The 20497-nt window shown below is 42.2% G+C and overlaps 1 protein-coding gene across 2 annotated transcripts in view; it reads right to left on the bottom strand.

Annotated features, from left to right (window-relative positions):
- ACVR1 (activin A receptor type 1) overlaps nt 1–20497 on the bottom strand; it is a 72776-nt gene that overhangs the window by 10877 nt on the left and 41402 nt on the right. For both annotated transcript variants that reach the window (XM_072874974.1, XM_072874975.1), the window contains 6 exons: nt 19028–19294; nt 18288–18505; nt 11885–11984; nt 8833–8979; nt 6015–6290; nt 2237–2434 (listed from right to left, as the gene is read on the bottom strand). In XM_072874974.1, the coding sequence (XP_072731075.1) occupies nt 2237–2434; nt 6015–6290; nt 8833–8979; nt 11885–11984; nt 18288–18505; nt 19028–19294 (1206 nt within the window). The remainder of the gene's footprint in view (nt 1–2236; nt 2435–6014; nt 6291–8832; nt 8980–11884; nt 11985–18287; nt 18506–19027; nt 19295–20497) is intronic.

The following is a 20497-nucleotide window of genomic DNA, read 5'->3' as shown; positions in this document are numbered from 1 at the left end:
CTCTGATTTACCACACACACCTTCACCTGAGATGATCATCACACTTTGTGATTCAGCTGACATATGGTCTTGTATCAGAACAATACCTATTCCTTTTGCTGCATACAGCTTCAAGTAACTCCTCTGACAGTGAAGGGAGAAGGAAGGCAAGGTGACGAGCTCAGCTCTGGCCATCCCACAGAAAGCCTATGGAAGTTCCCTTCTACTCCTGCAGTCAGTCCTGTGACTGCCGCCAGCTTCCAGCAAGACAGGAGCTGCTCGCTATGGATTCTGCAAGTTAAATTGCTCCAAAGCAGCTGTCCACCCCCGCAGATCACCCTGCTCTCTTGATCACAGAGAAATGCCCATTTTGGTTCTCTTCAGAGCTATCAAAGCAAGCTCTCAGGCTTACAAGGAGGCTTAAATTAGCTACCTGAGCCTACCTGATGCATTTTGCTACCTCCAAGTCAGCTTTGTTTAAGCACCCTGTAAGTATCCTAGAGAAGACAGGGGCTTTGGACAGTGCTCCAGGCCCCAGGGAGTCTCACAGCAAGCTTGGAAGGTCTGCTAATCTTCTCAGAAGTGCCACCTTCCAGCAGCCTTCTCATAACAAGCCTCACTGCAGTGTTTCTGGAGACAGCTAGCTGCCTGTGGCTGCTGTGCTGACAATTACCCTGAACAAGGGAGCAATACTTCCCCCCCCCGCCCCGACTTAAAATTTTTGCCACCAACAGATAACAGATTAATTACAAGGTTCATATTTAGAAGAAGTTCTGTACTTTAATAGAAAATAGTATTTCTTTGCTTCTAGAGCTGCTGCACGTTTGCCTGTCCTCTCTCCCCGCTCCCCATAGTCCAGTGTAACATTTGGACAGGATTTCCACTGGGGTCAGGGAATGAAGGGGAGATAATGCATGAGAAACAATATGAGGCAAGTACCTTAACTTCCAGTAGAATTTAAGCCAGGCTTTGTTACTCTGTACTAGCTACCACAAGCCTTCACTGTCATACCTTATTGCAGCCTACCTCTGTCCACTCACTGCTCCTCTCTCCACAAAACCATTCATACTCCCTGCCTTGGCTCTCAACAGCTGCTTTTTGAGAACATCTCTAAAGCTATCTTAATCCTTTCCTCCAAAGTCTTCCCTCAAATTCTGACTTGCAATAGTTCCCACCAAAAAAAGCCCTCAATTCTTCAGTCTGAGCCACTCCAACTACTGCCTATCGTTCTGACCGTGCCTCCTTTGGACAAGTTCATACTCGGATCCTAAGCTGGCAGGCACCCCGGCTGACACCAGCCCTACCTGCCCTGTGGGGTTCCAGCCTACCATCAGGGCTCAGAGGTACTGCAGCAAACAAACGACCAGTTGTCTTTTCCTGAAGAAGATAAACCCGTTGTCTGATGTCAGTTACAGAATCCCAGATTTGGATTTTGTGGGAATAGATCAGACAGACATAGAGCAAATAAATGCATATGACAATCCAGAATTTCCTCAGATTTAAACATGTCGCTGTTAACAATCCATCACTGCCAGTGTCTGCAGACATGCTGGAAGGGCAACTTCTGCATTCTCCTGTCCACTTGGGTCCAGAGAGCATAACCTGAGGCCCAGAAGTCAGAGAGGACTTCTCAACTGACAAGCACAAGAAATCACACCAACAGATACACAGCTTAAAGGTTCTTAAATTCAGACTCCCTTGCCAAAGAAACACGAAGCAACACTGTGCGCTACAAAACAGGATTGCAGTGGCACTCTTCCCAAGCAGAACTGTACTTTGACCAAGTTCTGCTTTGTGAGTGCATTTTGACTTGGTAAAGCAAGAGCATCCCTGAATTCTGATCACTTCACTTCTTCACTTCCTACATATTTTCCTTCTGTTCCTTAGGTTTCACAAGAAACAGCCATCTAAAAGTATTCACTATGGTTTAATGACACATGGAAAAAGTTTAGAGACTTTATGATCTAAAATTTTAACTCAACTGACTGTTTGGTACGAATTATTTCTCATCATGATTTAGGATGTAGCAGGGGAGCCTCTTTCTTCTCTACCTTAACAGAAATGACAACAATACTCAGCCATTGTACCCAACGTACCAACAACTTCAACACAGACAGCAAAGCGTCAGGAATCAAAATACTTTGGAGGTCCAGTATTTTACTGTGCATCCTATGCATTTTGGTGGCAGATGCTTTGCCGTGAATTACCATTTGCTTAACTCCTTCTAAACACAAGTAAAGGAGTCCCAAATACTTACCGTTGCTAACCATGCGTCTAGCTACTTCCCAAAGGACCAGCCCGAAAGCCCAGATATCGACCCTTTTATAAGAGTCAAAGCAGTCTGCCTGGATAGTTTCATCCAAGACTTCTGGAGCCATGTAGCGTTTGGTACCCACACGGGGATTGTTCCCCACATCCAACTGATTCGTGCTTTGGGAGTGCATTACTGCAAGGCCTGAAGGACAGAAAAAAAAAATCACTGTTAAGTCCCCTTTAAAACTATAGCAGCATACGTTTAAAATTACACATGAGCAGTGACAGCCATCAGACAGTTTCTTAAAAAGAAGGAGCTGAGAGTCCAACTGTCCAAAGACCAACTGGGTCAGCTCCAAACTAGCTATCAAAAACAGCCACTGTGTCCGTAGACTTAGACCAAATATCTCCTCAGGGATTACCATTAAGCATGTTATTGCACTGTTGCAAAATGTTGTCATCAAGTGTTTTGCAGCCACTGGATGTCACCAGCACTCTAGGCACGTATACACAGAAGGCCAAGCATCTGTTACTTAGAAGAAAACAATTTTTACACAGCATTCAAATTTATTTATAGAACTTTTGGGTAGGTGGATATATCCGAACTGTGGGGAAGAGAGAAGAAAAACACTGCATGATGGATATACACAAGTTGAAAAATAAAGCTGGAAAATAAAAACCACCATATTCGCAGTAGCTTGAAAAATAAACATCCTCAAGCTGACCTAAAATGGGTCAGTCAAAGCCACTCTACCTGGTTTCTACTAATTACCAAACATTTAAGCAAAGAACATTATGTGAGGGACTAAATTACTGTAAATTTGGAAACACACAGTACTCATTTTGCCATGGTAAACAGAGAGCACTGCAAATTGAACAGCAACATGTGCATGGCATAACCAAGCAATAGAAAAGATGACACAGACTCTCCCTAATTTCCTCAACAACTCTTGTAAGAATAACATATACTATTTACATTTAACATGAGTTTATTTTAGATGAAACTTAAAAAGCTTTTTAACTCAGACCCACAAAAAATTAACCTATCACCAGATCACGAATTTCTTTTTCTTCCCAAAAAACAGTCCGTACTTCCCCCAACAAAAATTTGGAAAACACTTTCCTACAGTTTAAATGCACTTCAAGTAATTTCAAGCTGCAAATTTTCAAGCTAAGAAAATGCTTATGGCAGCTCTAGAAAGATACCATCTACTAACCCCATGACTGCTGAGAAGATAAGTTGGAAAGCCAGATAAATTTTTTTTTCATATACATATGTGCATACACACAGAGGACATATTTACACACAGTCTTATACATTTATGTATTTGTTTATATTTATATTAATTTATATTATACAATATGTATAGATTATAATATTTTAAAAAACCCTTGCACACTGGAAACAAAGGTTAAACAAATTTCCTGGCAAACTCTGAAGACGTCAAGACTTCAGAGAATGCTTTGATAAAAGTCATAATACTTCATCCAAATTGGGCAAAACAGATTCAATAGATTGACAGGTCAAAGGTTTAAGGCTGAGGGATGCAAGTCAGCATCCCGTACACTACAAACTAAGAGAGTGTTGCAATAAGGTCAGGGGACAACAATGTTGTAATCAGGTTCTCATTATGGTGGCATCTGTGCTGTTCATGAGTTACGAAGCAGATATTGCACTATTTCAGTTTCTTTTCACCTCAGGAGAGGTGAAATGCACATTTAACTTAAATGCACATTTAACTTAAAGGCTCATAAGTGCTTGTCAGAGAAGCTCTTACTGTAAGATACCAATTCTCTAAAAAAAAAAAGCTTGACAGGAATACAAATTGATGAAACATTGGTTTTTAAGACACCAAAAAAATCCTCTTTAGTGTACTGGAGTATCTGCTGGAAACAAAAAATTGAGCAAATATGTTTTGTTAGGATTCTTTGCACCTTCCTCACCAATACCAGTGCTGGCTTCAAACAGACGTTCACTACTCTGTATGGAACGGGCAAGGGGAAGGAGGGAGTAAGAGGAGGGTTGGGCTAGAAAGAGCCCAACTTTCTTTTTGTATAAGCATTATTCTGCTGTTCTATAAAGTTGCTCAACTAAGACCTATTACCATGCACGTGAATTGCTTCAGAAGTAGAAGGGCAGAACTTTTCCACAGTGCTAACAGATTGAAGAGAGATTGACATCCATCCTTGGACTTTATCACACAGTTTCTGCTTAGCTAGAACATATTTGAAACAGCCAGTTTTGTAACTCAGCTCTGGATACTTGGGTTGCTGTTCGAAATACTGGTTTCCAGCACGCTTACTGAAGGACAAGCAGCCAATTCACAAAAAACTCTTGCACTTGTGCCAGCCGGAAGGACTAGGACTGAATGGAAGCAAACATCAAGCTACACTGCAGTTCAGGCGTGCAGCACCCAGGCTGCTGGCAAAAGAGACAATTACAAGATACGCATCTTGTATTGTATTCCTCTTTGGTTTTAGAGCTCACACCTATTATTAACGGGTACATTGCAAGTCCAGAACCTGATGTGACCGACAGAACCCAAGTTCAGCTTAGCTCTGGGCAGCTATAGTGAATCTTTCCATCTGCTCATACTTACCAGTCTCTAAGTGCCATTTTTCTTGTATGGTGCATGTGTTGAAACAGAGAAGGAGACCAGAGGAGGAAAAAAAGACAAAGCTATACAGAAAAAAAGGGCATGAATATATGGCAGAAGCACCAAACTCTTTGGTAACTCCTTTACAGATAAGGAACAAACAAAGAACAAATGAGGATTTCACATTTTAAAAAATAGCTATTTTACCACCATCAAAACTAACTGGGAAGTGTTTATTGCTGTGCTCTCTCAGAAAATCTCTCAAATATCTGAAGCCTCTAGATAAATAATGTAGATTTCACTTTATTAGTGTGATGTCAGTCAATGCCAGTATGTGCTGCCCCCTCCCCAGTGTGAACTACAAATTTGTGTAAAAGCCAACCTCTGAAGTTTTGTATTTTCAACTCACTGCTCCATTTTTTACTTACTATTCCCTCTGCAAATTTAGATAGGGCCAGGTGTGTGGCTTTCCTGTTTTCCCTGTGTGCCTCTCATATCCCTCAGGCAAAAGTGATAGGAACTATGCAGTAGAATTATTATTGAGAAGCATCCCATCTCCCAATACACTTTTTTCCTAGCCAATGACTCCCCAATCCTATTGTTCTACTGCTATTTTCTCCCTTGTCTTCAGAGAAAATAATAGTAATAAAAAAATATTGTCAGACATACCCCCGAGGTGTGAACAAGCCATACTGCTGCAACTGTTTCTCAGCATCCTACCAGCTTAAAGTCTAAAACCAGTTGGTCACGAAGGACCCAGTTTTGGGCTCACTGAATTATCTGGCAAAAGACTCAAGCTGGATGGACCTACGGAGCTTGGGACAGCGAGCGCATAGTTCTTGGACTGTAAGTGGACGGACATTTATTAGTTCAGAAATGCGCTGAAGCCTAATAACTGCTGCCTTCTGGGATCCATGAACGGAATTTAACAACAAAAACCCAAGAAAACGTCCAAAACGTTAGATCTGCTCCTGAATGCGGAGGCTAAGCTGGGCCCTCTCAGCAGTGGAGTGGCATTTTTAAGCTGGAAGTGCCATCTAGTGGCTGTCATAACTCTTCAGGGTAGTATCAGATCACGGTAAGGTTATTTTAAGGTTACTTTAAGACTTTTATGGTTGGAATTATCCAATATATTTTGATTTCTGCAGGAATGCACTGAGTATATTAGCATCGAAATGAACTCACCTAAATCTGCTATGCAGCACTGTCCGTTTTTCTTAACGAGGATATTTTTGCTCTTCAAGTCCCGATGCGAAATGGCAGGCTTCCCCTGGGTTCCAAATATCTCTATGTGCAAATGTGCAAGACCACTAGCTATGGACAGTACTATGCGTAGGCAGCTGACAGTGTCCAGGGTAGTGAGCTGTAGGTAGTCATACAGAGACCCCATTTCATGGTAGTGGGTAATTAACCACAACTGGGTACTAGAGTTTCTGGAAGTCATATCAGATGCAATAAAACCTAGAGAGGAAGAAAAAAGGAGAAACAGCAAAACAACATGATGGAGCTCCTTCAAGACTCCCCCAAGAAAAGGATCAATACTACTAGGCACCTCTTACAATTTAAAACTCTGTTTCATTAAAACTTTTCCACAGTTGTACTGCACTGAAAACAGACATTACCATGATGAAAAAAAGAGCTGAGATATTCTAGAAAACTAACTCAAGTCTATTCACAATAATGTATTTATGTATTTTGTCAGTCACACCAAGCACAACTACTTGTTAGGTCCACATACTTTAAAAAAATTGTTATTTTTACTTTGTTCCTTCTTTTTTAAGGTCTTGGGGGTGGGGAAGTTTCCAGTTAAACAAAAAGACCACCAAATTGTAGCACATCTGCTGCTGTCCACTCAACGGGATTACACTGGAGAGAAGCAAAATCTCAAACAGACAAACCATAGGTAATCATTTCCATTTTTATGGACAACAAGCAGGCAGCGCAGGCTGCTGAGAAAAGGGTTAAACTTGTTTCACATATGTATCACATCCTGATAAACAGACACTGTATGTTGTGCCAGCTTCACATTTACATCGAAGGTAAGACTATTTGGAGCACTTCAATCATCAACCTTGACATGTCAAAAGTTTGCTGTCCCCACAGGAGACGTCACACCCTTCTGACCAAATATAGGCTGAAAAAAGCACATGGCACCACAGGAACAACTTGCTCTCCAGTGATCTCCGATTGCTTAAAAGGCCACAGAGGGATTGCTGCGGCCGGATCAATTATCAGACCTATGGGACTACTCTAAACTGCTGTAGGCTCCAAATGCCTGATCTTCTTAACCCTACACCAGCTTGCAATGGAGCCACGGGATATAAAAAGTGGCAGATGGCTAAGGAGAGTGTGGCAGCACCAGAAGATCAGCATACCAAAACCCAAAGAATAGTGATTCTTCTGCTTTAAATACTAGACAGTTCAACTGGTGTGCAACTTACTTCCATGGTGAAGTAAGGCAGAGCACCTTTATGCATCATAGCTATATTTCACAATGATTTTCTACAAAGGAACAGAGAAAAATTTCTCTTTGAAACTCATGAACCTCAAGAACTGCTTTCAAAAGTGTGGTGTCTTAAAACTGAACCCAAAATTCAAGAGTGGCTCCCTTCCTGTTACCTCTCAATTTATTGTGTATCAGCACACTGTTGACTGCAACAGCTTTAGCTGGGAAGCAATGAAAGTTTTATTCCCAAGTTAGAGGAACAAATCATGTTTATTAAAAATCCCACATATGACATTTGTCAGAAAGAACACCCACTACTTTCTCTCCTGAAGTCAGATTTCTGCACAATGTGACACTTTTGTAATCTGTGATATGGTTTAATATTGCATCTAAAAAAATTCTATAAAATAGCCAACAAATTTGACAGTTATCAAGAAAGACTAAACAGAGAGAGGAACATGGGAAATGTGTAATGTAATTTCAGCCAAGTTACTTGCTCTCTTGGGAAGGAAAGTGCAATAATTCACATTTCAGGAGGCCACCAAATTCTTTTTGTAGTAACAAAGGAACTGCTTCAGGATACATTAGACAAACGTCTAGCAAGGTGAGCTATAGAGCCAAGGAATATTCTCTGACAGGAAACAAGAATAAGGAGCCCAAGTAAAAGTGATTAAAGACAGACAGACTGTGGGTGAGGCAATGTCAGCACCCAGAAAACGTGCTGCTGCTTTTAGTTGTAAAGGTGGCACACCAGTGAAAGAAGGTCATGTCTACTAGGAATCAAAAGGGCTGCTTAAACTCCAGCCACGGCTCACAACACAAAAAAGCCATTTTCTAAGCTCTCAGAACTGAGCACACAAGGTACAAGGGATGCAGAAGATTCAAAATCATCGCACTTTCACATTTACAAGGAAATGAGATACATCATAAAGGGGCAACTGTAGTTTAAGTTTAAACACCAAAGGAGCTTAGTTTGACCCTGAGCAGAACAGTTAAACAGAGGAAAATAATGGATTCATACTGCAGTTTATTCAGTCACAAGGAAAAGTACTCAAATATTTAAATCTCATTATAAACTCCTCTCCACTTTTTCTCCCTTTATTTCTCCCAGGTAAACTGAAGTTATTAAAAACACCTAGATCCACTAGAACTTCTCCACCTAACATCGTGCAATACTCTTTTGCCATTTGGCTGCCCTGCAACATGAGCTGCAAGGCCGAGTTCTTAGCATGCGGGTCTGTGGCACCTCCGTTCTTCTCTACACTGTGCTGCCAGCAATCGATTAATCTGGTTGACTGCTTCTTGCTAGACTATTTCTGCAGGAGGACAATGATTCATGGTTGCTACGACACTTTCTCCAGTTGAGACTCAGGCTTCAGCTCCTGCAAGTCTCCCCCTTAAAATTTCCCTTCAATTATTTATTGCAAACACAAGAGCCTAATCTCAAAAGATTGCAAGATATCCAGCAAATCTTTAGTGCTTTGCAAGTGAACTGTTCAGTTAACTCACCTTTATACCAGCTACGCTAGGAAACACAAACATGGTTGTTCTACCTACCTAAAATATTTTCATGCCGCAGCAATACAGTGTTGTACAATTCAGTTTCCCTGAACCAGGATTTTTCATCCCTAGAAGAGAAGATCTTCACAGCAACGTTTTCTCCTTGCCACTGGCCCCTCCAAACTTCTCCATAACGGCCCTTTCCTGGTGGGGGAAAAAAAACACAGTAAAAGTTGTCAACTAACAATCTTCATAGGCCAGAAGGACAGGATTAGCTAATAGGATGGAAACTCAACAGTTATGGCTCAAATACCACCCTGACGTAGTTTGATCACACGTGCATACACCTTTTACCACTTTTACAGTCATGGTGTGCTCCACTGTCCCTTAATTTTTCCTCTTTGCTTCAACTGCAAGCTCCGAGAGCACAGATCCTTCCTCCTTGCACGTTGGTACAGTATACAGAGTGTTGTACTGGGCAGCTATAATTATTCAACTACCAGCAATGAAAGCACTTTTGCAGCTTAAGCAACTTAGGCAACATACTACAGGTCGGTGTACACAACACAAACAAACCTATGAATTCTGAAGTTAGGAGGACAGGAAGGATATACAATGCTGGGGATACAGCCTTTACATTTCTAATACATCATCAGCTCTTGCAAAAACAACCAACACAGCCGGACACACAAAATGCAGAATGACAATTTAAAAAAAAAAAGGGGGGGCGGGGGGGGGCAAAAAATCCCAAAAACACCCACCCACAAACAAAAAAGGATAGAGAAAAACCCACCAAAAAACCAAAACCCAAAACACATACACCTGTCCTGTGAAGATCAGGGCACACTGCCCAAAGGCCAAGCTTTTTATCCAAATAGCTTAGAAGAACGTATGAAATTCTTAAGTGCCCAACAGCAAAGCAACATCCTGGACAAGGCACGCTGCAAAAGTTCTGATCGTTGCCATTTTCATTGCAGCCTGAATACAATAGCCTCAGGCTTCGTGCAATGAATTGTGCTAGATTTGACAACTATAAATACCCAAATTCTGCCCTTCATTACTCTGCCGTTCAATGTTCTTTAGAGGCACGTATGAATCAGCAGCAGGTATAACCAAATGAAGAGAGATACCCAACGCTGATGCCTCAATGCTGTCACCCAGAAGAGACTTCCTGCACAAGCACTTTCGTCTGGTTCTGCTACACAGGCTAAAACACACGGTCTCCGGAAATAGTGCCAGCCCGAGTTAACTTGGGAGCAGGCACAATTCCAGAGACACACTTATTCACACATATATACGTGCACAAAAAGATATGTCTATATTGCAGGCAAAATCATCATGCGTACCATATTCTACAGTTTCTGATGAAGAGAAATTGCAAAGCATCAGAGGATGTACACGTGGATTTAATGCAAGTGTGAACATTTGTGCCTGTTCAATACATACTGTAAGCCAGAAGCAAAGAAACACTGGTAAAATGTAGGCCCAGTCCCTACATATTCACAGATTCATCTGTTTTAGTCCGGGGCTGATTTAACACCCTGATGAGTTAAAACTTCTAGTAACTTACAGGAAGGTGTTAACCCGTTCTGAGTTCAAATCACCGAAGCAGCAGCATAAAACATATTTATAACAGTCTTTTTTTTCCAATAGAATCAATCATTATCATGCCTTCCTCACCTCTTTAGTGCCAGTATGGCATCTTGGCTCAATGTCTCTGCCTCAGGATAACTTTGACTCAAATGCTTCCTAAAATTACTAAATATAAGTTTAACACTACTCAATTAATACTATATAGATGCTGAAGAAAAATGTAATAAATCCTTAAAATTAACACTAAAGTCCTGGGAAAAAAAAAAAAAGATCCAGAAGAGTTTTAGGGAAGAATTACTGGAGAGATGATCTCTTTTAGGGGGAAAAGAACAGCGACAGTACATCATTGCCTGCACAGTCTTAAAGCAACAGTGCAAAGCAAGTAAGCTACAAAACATTCATGTTACCATTCTAATGGCACAGAATCACACCTTTTTTTTTAAATGCCACTTTAGCCACTTTGCTTGATGCTTCAACTCCAGATCTCAATCCAGATGATCCTTTTCTAATTCTAAAGCTTTCAAATTGAGCACCATTTAATGAACAAATGTTTGTTTCACAGTTTCAAACTTCAAATTGAGCTTGCTTTTCTAAAAACATAGTTTATTTCGCTTACAAAGTACCCTGTGCTGGTTTTGGCTGGGATAATTTTAATTTCCTTCATAGTCGCTAGTACAGGGCTGTGGTTTGGATTTGTGACCAAAGCAGTGTTGATAACCCAGGGATGGTTTCATCCCTGCTGAGCAGTGCTCACACAGCCTCAAGGCCTGTTCTGCTCCTCACCCCACCCCACCAGCGAGCAGGCTGGGGGGCACAAGGAGCTGGGAGGGGACACGGCTGCGACAGCTGACCCCAACCGACCAAAGGGCTATTCCAGACCATATAGCATTGTGCTCAGCATATAAAGCTGGTCGAAAGGAGGAGGAAGGGGGGACGTTTGGAGTGATGGCGTTCGTCTTCTCAAGCCACCGTTCCGCGTGATGGAGCCCTGCTTTCCTGGAGATGGCTGAACAGCTGCCTGCCCATGGGAAGGAGTGAAGGAATTCCTTCTTTTGCTTTGCTTTGCTTGTGTGCGCGGCTTTTGCTTTCCCTATTAAACTGTCTTTATCTCAAGTCACGAGTTTTCTCACTTTTACTCTTCCAATTCTCTCCCCCATCCCTCCAGGGGGGAGAGAGCAAGCAGCTGTGGGGGGCTTAGTTGCTGGCTGGGGTTAAACCACAACATACCCAAACAAGCCTAATTTGCATTTTCTAACATCGCCTTACTGAACAAAGCTTACATTTTTTCAATCATAAAGCACAGATGATACTTGCCCCTTTCTTCTGCATAGATCTGAAAGGAATTTTTTCACTTCGCTTTCCAAAACCAAATACGTTCTGCGAGGTGAAGCCTGAAAAGTTTCATATATTATATAAGCAACTGAGGAAAAACAGATAATTAGGATGGGAGATAAAGCTTTCTCTCTGCATTTGTTACCAAGACTTGGCACTAGATGTGAACAAGATTTATACTAACCTACACACTCTACAAGTGTGATCTGGCGAGCCACCGTTCTTTGCACCAAGAAAGGAAGTCCAGAACCACTTCCAGATGTGCAGGAATGATCCAATAAATCCTGTTCAAAAGGAAAAGCAGAAGTTTAACCTATGAGAAACTACATTTTTTTTCCCCTATTTAAATACACAAAGGTACACCACTTTACAGGATTGGTTAAGTTAAAGCTCATTGGTATCTCAATGGCTTTGGTGACGCCATTTGATCACTCAGGATCAAGACATACTGTTGCCATCAGCACACAGACAGATGGACAATCTCTTCGCAAGATACTACCACTTCAAAGAGCATCCCATGTATAGAAGAAACTGGTAGGGGAGCTGTAACTTACGCATAATCACTTTCTGCTGGAAGCTTTGCACACCACACAACAATGAACAGCAAACAAATCAAGCATCGTTTCATCCTCAGATTTCTTATTCTGTCTCTATCTTTTATTTGGCATTACAGTATCACTTTGTTTAATAAATAAATCATTTTGTTTAATACATAAGTGACAATAAATTTACTGCCTGTGAACCTGGAAGCTCACTCGTAGCCTACAAGTTATCCTCTGTAGTGAAATTCCACCCTTTTTCAGCGCTTTACTGTTCTCTTACTTAGCTTATGCTCTCTCAATTCCATATCTGTCACCCATCTCAAAAAGGTTGATATCAACTTTTTTCCCCAAAAAAATTTCTGTCTTGCAATAATTTGAGCCACCTCAATAAGAAATAAACTTACTTTCTCTGATTTCTCCTATACCCAAGGCCTTCATCCCCATACAGTTAGCAAAAAGAAAAACAGCATTTACTTTTCAACGTCCACGCAGCCTTTTCCCATTCTTCCAGTTACCTGGGGTTTCTTCCTAGTAAAGATGACTAGAAGGGCACAGCAACACAAATGTGTTTTCACTAACTAGAGATAAGGCCATGTCCCAGCCCCACCGATCTGTGGTATCAGATACTCTCAAAATCTATTTTACAATTCCCTATGAATAAACGTGCATTAGAAAGAGATATTCAGAACTTTGAAATTTTTTATTAATATAAACAGAATCTAGAAACAGCCACAGCCGACAGTTTCTAATTGAAATGGTAAGACAGATAAACCCAACACATTCCTGTCATACAGCTTGCTTTTTCAACACCTTTTTAATCAGTGGCCTGCACACAATTTGTGCTCAGCTGACCATTTTCTCTGAAGTAATACGGGGAGGGGTGCCGAAAGAAACCTACAGACGGGCGCCTTTTGGGTCCATATGAGTCAAGCGGAGAGGCTACAGCCCACACCTCACGGCACGGGGCTCACAGCTAGGGATGCCTCGGGGCACCCAAACCGCAGGGACAAGCCAGCTGCCGACACTGCTGCCCACCAGCACAAGCGCCTGCCCCCGCCAGCCTCCGGACAGCCTGACGGCACGGCTGCCGAGGACGCCCGCGCCGTCCTGCACCAGCCAGTTGTGCCGTTTGGAGCCGCAGAAGCAATGTGATCTGTCAGCAAGGGAAAAGCATCGCTTGCTTGTCAGATGTTTTCCTTCAACTTTTAATCACACATTTAAGGCCACTGACTTCACTGGGGCTGGAGGCTTGCTTTGCTGCTCTGCTCTCCCGCCAAGCCCCCTCTGCAAAGCACGCTCCGGCAGGCGAGCACCCCAAAACCGAACCCTTCTGGAAGGGCTGAACCAGCGGGCGGGTTTGCACAGCAGCCCAGGCAACCCATCCTCCCTGCTTTAGAGCCTGAGCATGAATTTATGAAACTACGTGCCCCTACAAAGCAGAGCTTCAGCTCTAACAGAGCAGGAGGAAGGCTGCTGCAGCAATCTTCACTGTCTTGCTCCTGTGTGCCCCACTTTGCTTTTGACACAGTGGGAACCACTGGCAAACTGCTGGTTAACTGCACCCAGTGCTATTTGGGATGTCCTAGTCTATCTCACTGACCTGCAGACACCACTCCAGAGAAGAACAGGTATCCAACAGGTCCTGTATCATACCTGTCAGACTCGCACGGATGCCCTAAAAACCACACAGCACCTCAATGTCACCAGACACCTCTGTTTTAGCAATCAAATCCCCAAAATAAGTGCTAAAAATTAATTCAGTAACAGCGATGAGAAAACAAATCATGCAACACTTTGCTGTTATGCAGGTAATCTGCCAGATAAAAGATTTGTAGATACATCCTCTGCAGCATGGCAACAACTGCTAGCTGCAGAAGCCCATTACCTTCGGCAGGGAAGAGAAGGAGAGAGATCCATGCTTTGGTTAGAGTTTTTCACATGCATTACACAGAAAATTGAGATAGTTTGGGAGTAACAGTTCTCCGGCACAGGCTCTTTGCTCATCCCTCATTATGCCCCCCATCCAGTTTCCTGTCCTTTTCCGCCATTACATTTTCATCTCTTCCCTCCACCTCAGTCCCAACCTTCCTTCCCCTTCTCCTTTGCCATTTCCCACCCCAGCTCCCGTTTCTGCCCTTGCTGTCATTATTCCCTTGGCCCCGTACGGTCAGTGCCCACCTCCCCCACCGCTGCCCGCTCCCGAGAGGCGCGAGCGCTGCACGCCCTCCTCCTCTCCGCCTCGGCCCTGCGGCCAGAAACACCGCAAAGGTGCCTTGGCTCGGGGAGAAACGTGCCCTGTCTCCGTGTGAAGCACCACACGGTGTCCACGGGGGAATGGACTCACATGTCTAAGAACAGATCTTCTAAACCAGAAGCTTTTGAAGTGGCTCAAAACAGAGAGCCCCGAGAAGAACGGCCACAAGCACATCTGGCACCACAGGGGTTTCCTGATAAATTTCAAGTCCCTGCCCCAAATTACAACTTATTTAAAAGACTACACCCAAGTAATTTATTTTAAGTTTCCTGCCCTAAAGTGGCTGAACCACACTAGATGAACAGTTGCTCAAAAAAAAAAAAAGTAATTCTGTGGTAGATAACAGTTATGGGAAGTTCTGGCCCAAACTATTCAAGTTTGGTACAGTTATTTATAACTGAACACAGTTTTCAAATAAACAAGGTGACAGGAGTATTACCTGTATCACCTACACTAGATATGTCATTGATGTTACAGAAAATTTTCTGTAACAAGTCTTTGTTACAAGTTTTGTTACAAGTTTTTGTTACAAGTCTTTGTAACAAGTTTTTATCAGTTTCTGGTATTTTTAGTGCATGGAAACCAGACTTTAAACTGTAAGCTTATAAAAAAACATGAGTGAGATTCTAACTGAATGTTAAAATCCCATTAGCTTTTTAAAATGCTAATACGCAGCTACTTTTATGGCTAGGACTTCCGTACTAGTTCAAAGCATTAACAACTATTACTGGATTTTTTTTCTTTACAAAGGAAAATAGGATTAAAAAGCATAAGTATAAGCAACTTCCTAGTATTTCCAGCAAATTGCACTACTGGGCTTTACCAAGACACAATGAAATCTCATTTCTCCTAATAATTTTTTAATGAGTGCTCAAGAAAAAGATAAATCTAAGAATGACAGGAGACTGCTATTTTGCTTTTTAATACAAACTGAGGGCTCATTTTCCTTCCTGCTTGCATCAGAGGCAAAAAACCCCCCAAGCTTATCTGCAGCTACTGTAAAAACAAGATTTGAAGAGGCCACAGCTCTTTCCATTCCCCATTAGGAAGCTTAGGGCTTTAAGGATTTGCTACACTATGGAGACTAATCCTAAATGTAAACTAATCTAATGTGTAACAAAACCAGCTATTTAAAACACACAATGGAGAAGAAAAATCTGAAATTTTAAAAAGACTTACTGTTTAGATGAACATTGAGAAACCAGGAACTATCAATTTGGTTTTTTTTTTTTTTACATCACCAACACTCAAGAGGCACATCAGAGGCACTGCAATCATTACACTAAGAGGGTCTGACAGCTGAGAACAAAACAGCTTCATTAGACCAAGCCTTTGCAGTTAGCAACTTCTCCAACTTCTTTTTAAAAAGAATTTATTTCTTCTTCTCAGGTTTTATCATCGTTTCCAAGTAACAATAAATGACTTGAAGTGCAAAAGGTTTGCAAATGGAATGGAAATGGTCTTGCACTGATAAGAGATAAGAGCTAGTAAAAGCTGGAAGTCAGTGCTTAAAGAGAGATAACCAGTTGCACACATGCCTAGTTCATGGTGAACATATCAAAACTGGCTGTTTTAAAACAGTAACACAGAATCAAGCTTTGTGGGCTAATTAAAGAGAGCCAAAGGCATTAAAAAAGATTATCAAGTATAGTTTATATAGGGCCAAGCTGAAGCAAAATAGCAGGGCAGCAGCAAAAAGCTGCTGCAGTTTGCACCACACTTGATCCTACAGTTACACGAAGTGCCCGGACATTTCCAGCTCTAAGAGGGAGGCAATTTCCATTGCTCCATCTTACCAAGGAAGCTAGCATTTAAAAGCCAAAACTCTGTTATGAGAGCGGCCACCCTAAGGTCCCTCTAGATCGGTATCTTGTCTCTGACTGTACCCAAAAGCAATGCCCTTTTTACCAGGGTATTACAAGTGGAGTGAATTGGGGTAGTAGATGTATAGGAGTATTGGACATATGGACATAGGGGCACTGGGGTATTAGAATATTGGGATACTAGATGTGGAGCGAATTAGAAGCAAATATAGGAATGCTTTAACATACATTATACTTTCCTCTAATGCTCTCTCAGCCTCCAAGCACATTCAGCTCAGGGACTTCCTTAGCTGCATTTGCTCTTACTTGCTAATTTTGATGCTTCCCCCTGTTATTGTACAGCAGAAGGCGAACAACCAATTGCTATCCATCCTCTCCTTACCCCTTGCCATGTGGTGTGCCCTCACCCCCTTAAGAGAACCAGGCTCTTCTTCCTGGCTAAAGCACTGGTTTACTTACTTTTCCCAATTAGGCTGTTTCAAAAATGCATACTGGAGCATCTGGATGATCAGAAGTCTGATTACTCAGTTTTAACCTATTCTCCCTTAAAAAAGAATCTTCCCTGCTCCAATGGTATCCCTTACTGGCCATCTCAGACCCTGAAAACTTACTTGTCAGGACATACTGTCTTGTGAATGAAAGGGTTTTTTCCATGTGACTCTTCCAGCACTTATTTACAGCAGCATTTTAGAGAAACATCTCTGCCTCAAAACAGAGATGCAAGAAACAGTTTCCAGCTCCCCAAAATAGTTCCATTTTTTGAGCGGTCCCACAGATCTTTCTTTTAATAAATTCCCATAGCTGGGCCTGCAAAGCAGTTATCAACTTTCAGGTGAGGAGGTGCAACCGTTTTCTGGGGTATTTTTTTTTGGACATAGTCAAAACTGCTTCCCTAGTTGGTGGTAACCAACACTTTCTAAGGAAGATATCAAAGGTTATTCCTCCCTAAAAGAAATACCCATTTCAGTTTCTCTCTCCTACAGAGAGAAACAGAGCCCAAAACACAGAAAGAAAATACCCAGTCAATGTATTTAGTAGCATATTATTAAAAATTTGTGGTTTGGACCATTTTTCTTCAGCCACTTTTCAACCCTGCAGCAAAAGCACATTAAGGCAGGAAAGCACCAAAATGGAAAATGTTTTCCGACCTCTTGATGTTGAAGAGATTTTAATCTTAGAAATGCAAGGAGGAGAAAACTTCTCCTCTTTGCATTGGTTTCAGAAACAAACACTCAAGCTGCCTCTGAAGCCTTACTTGCTCAGTTTCGATAAAGCATGGGAAAGCTGATGGGAACACCTTTTTTCTGGCCTCAAGGGAAAGGGTAAGATACATTAAGTCTTTAAAAAGGAAACACTTCCCCACGTCATTTTATTTTCTAGAGACTGCACAAACAACATATTTTAAAAACTGAATTTTGAGTAAGCATTCTCATTTCTTAAAATTCCCACTGCTCCTCTGTCAACAAAATTTCACTAATTTCCTAGTCACCCAAGAGCCCTTCTACTGAGATCATGGGAGTCAGGTTTGAAGTTTTTAAAAGTTAACAATATCTGTATTTTCTTCTTCCCCTAGCATCACATCTTTTCCAGCCTTTCAGGCTGTCTTTCATATATCAAAGATACAGTACATTTGGACACCTTTCATATCACTTCAGGCTACCAGATCAGGCATACTCTGTTTTGCTGTTCAGACGTTGCTTCTAGGAACATAAACAGTTTGACTACAGTTTATAGCAATTCTCCAGGTCAAAGGAGCTATGCTTGCAAAAGCTATCTTTTGATTAAATTTCATTTAAACTATGGCTTTGTGAGCATAGGAATGTCACCACAGAAGTCCTGATGCTAAGTGGCATCCCCTGGCAGCAAAAGGTCCTGTTATTGATGTGGCCACGCCTGGAGGGTACGAGAGGGGAGCTTGGAAGTGAAGAAAGCGCACACAAATTTTCACCATGCACACAGGTTACTTACTGCCAGCGTGCTGTCTCCAACATTTGATGCAATGAGTCCCTCAATTGTGCCATATTCTGCATCTCTAGAATTGAGCCTCTCCATATGGTTTTTCTGTATTCTCCGGATGATCAGCACAGCTACTGCAGAAAAAACTATCAACACTATCACGGGAGCCAGTATAACAATGATTAGTGTTTCCATGCTGTAACCCGCAGCTTCTCCTTGAAAGGTTTGCCCTTGGAAAGGAGAGGGGGAAAAGAAAAAAAAAAAAGAAAAAAGAGAAAAAAATAAGTTTGCGAATTCCCAGATAAAGTTTTTAAAACCAGCAGCACTGACACCAACATTTAACTTGGTAGCCACCTAGTCTGAAAGAGAGGCTGTGACACAGCCAGAGCTATGAGCATGCACTTACACAAAGGGTGCTACCGCAGCGACTCCCTGCAGAGCTGTCAGAACAACCCCGTCCCTTCAGAACAAGCCCACCCGTGACCGTGCCATTCACTCACAGGCAGTAACTCAACCCTGACCCTGACTGCGCACCTTAACCCGTACCATTCATCCAGCAATATAGATCATTCAACCTGTGGACATCAGATGTGTGCCAGTGGGCCCCAGGGTGGGGAACAAAGTAGAAAGGGCCTTACTGTGTTGATTAAACCCTTATTTTCACTAGCACTGAAGCCATCTCGCTCCCATCACATCAGATGAAAGCAGAACCTTTTTTCTTTCTCAGAATTCACTATTTATTAACCTCTCACCTTTAGAAGAGGGCAACTGCGCAGTGATATTCATGTTGCACAGGTATCCTTGGCAGCACTCAACAGCTTGGTCAGGAGACGGAGGTGTTTTGCATGTCATTTTCCCTTGTTCGTAGACTTGGAAGCAGCCTTTCTGGTAAACCTTAGCACCGTCATTAATGCTCAGGGAAGCAAAACATTGCTGGCCTTGGCAACGATCTCCATTCCCACAGGACATGCCTTCACACACACATTCGTAGTGGACCATATTTAGCTTCAGTTCATCATCTGTAAAAGGAGAGAGTTCAGGAAAACACACCATCCTGTGCTTAATAGCTTCAGTTATATAGAGGTAACGAAATCACTAGACAATAAAGCCTTCTGTTTAAGGGAAGAAATACTACTTGCAGCTAGTGCTGAAGAACCACCAAGTAGGAGCCAACGATATTAATTTAGCCGTTTCAGCAAGGCAAAGATATGAGCTTGCACCATCAAAGAAATTCCAGTCATATCTGCCTACTCCAAGTACTCAAATTTTGAGAGTTCAGTGACATTTTACGTCACCTCTTGCACATACACTACTGCAGGTATACAACTTGGGAGGGTCATCTACACAGGGACACTCAGCAGAGGGGAAAAAAGCCTAACAAACAGTGTAAATTTAAAACAGATTTGCTAAACCACATTATATTTCTATATCGAAATAGTTATTCTCAAGCATTCCGGAAACGACTAACTAAATCAAATTAAGGCCATTTAAATTCGCAGTGGACACAGCTATACAGGATTTAGCGGGTTTAACTACCTTGCTTGAAAAGTAAATCTGGACTGACTTTCCCAGGAAGACAAGCCTTTGAGGAGTACCTTGTGAGTCTGAGTAACCACAGAGATAAGAAGTAAAGCGTGAAGCAGCACACCCTGTCAGCAGGTACAACACCTTCCCTGCAACTCCAGATACTTCAGCTAAGTAAAAGGAAGAACTTCTAAGAGAATGTATAGAGTAGGAAACTAAACTTCTAAGTATCCTCAGCAAAGTGTCCGAGATCCCCAGCTGGGAAAACCCCCCTCTTTCTGCGCAGAACTGCACACGCTGCTGCTTTCAGGAATGGCACGTGCCTTTAAACACACAGCACCGGGTCACTCCGGTCTCTGCAGCAGAGGACACCACTCTCGACTAGCTCATGGAGAACACTGGCAGCTCTTCAGACTCCTGGAAAATAGAGGTGCCCATGGTGGTAAACAGGCATGTGCACCCACAGATGGCTGAGAGAAGAGGCACAGCTGTGAAGGACAGAACAAGTCACTGCTCTCTGCTACACACATCCTGTGCATACACACGCACACGTTTATGGCAACATAACATATTTACATTCTCTTTTTCAGTTCTAACACACAAGAAAAATTTCCAGCCACAAATAGAGTGGAAGCTCCTAAAACAGCAGCTGAGCGTACCATGTGTTGGACTTTTTCAAGCCTATCATTAGAGTCTGC

This window comes from Ciconia boyciana, chromosome 10, assembly GCF_034638445.1.
Source record: "Ciconia boyciana chromosome 10, ASM3463844v1, whole genome shotgun sequence".
Lineage (NCBI taxonomy): Eukaryota > Metazoa > Chordata > Aves > Ciconiiformes > Ciconiidae > Ciconia > Ciconia boyciana.
Note: the sequence above shows the minus strand (reverse complement) of the source record. Positions and strands in the feature narration are given on the sequence as shown.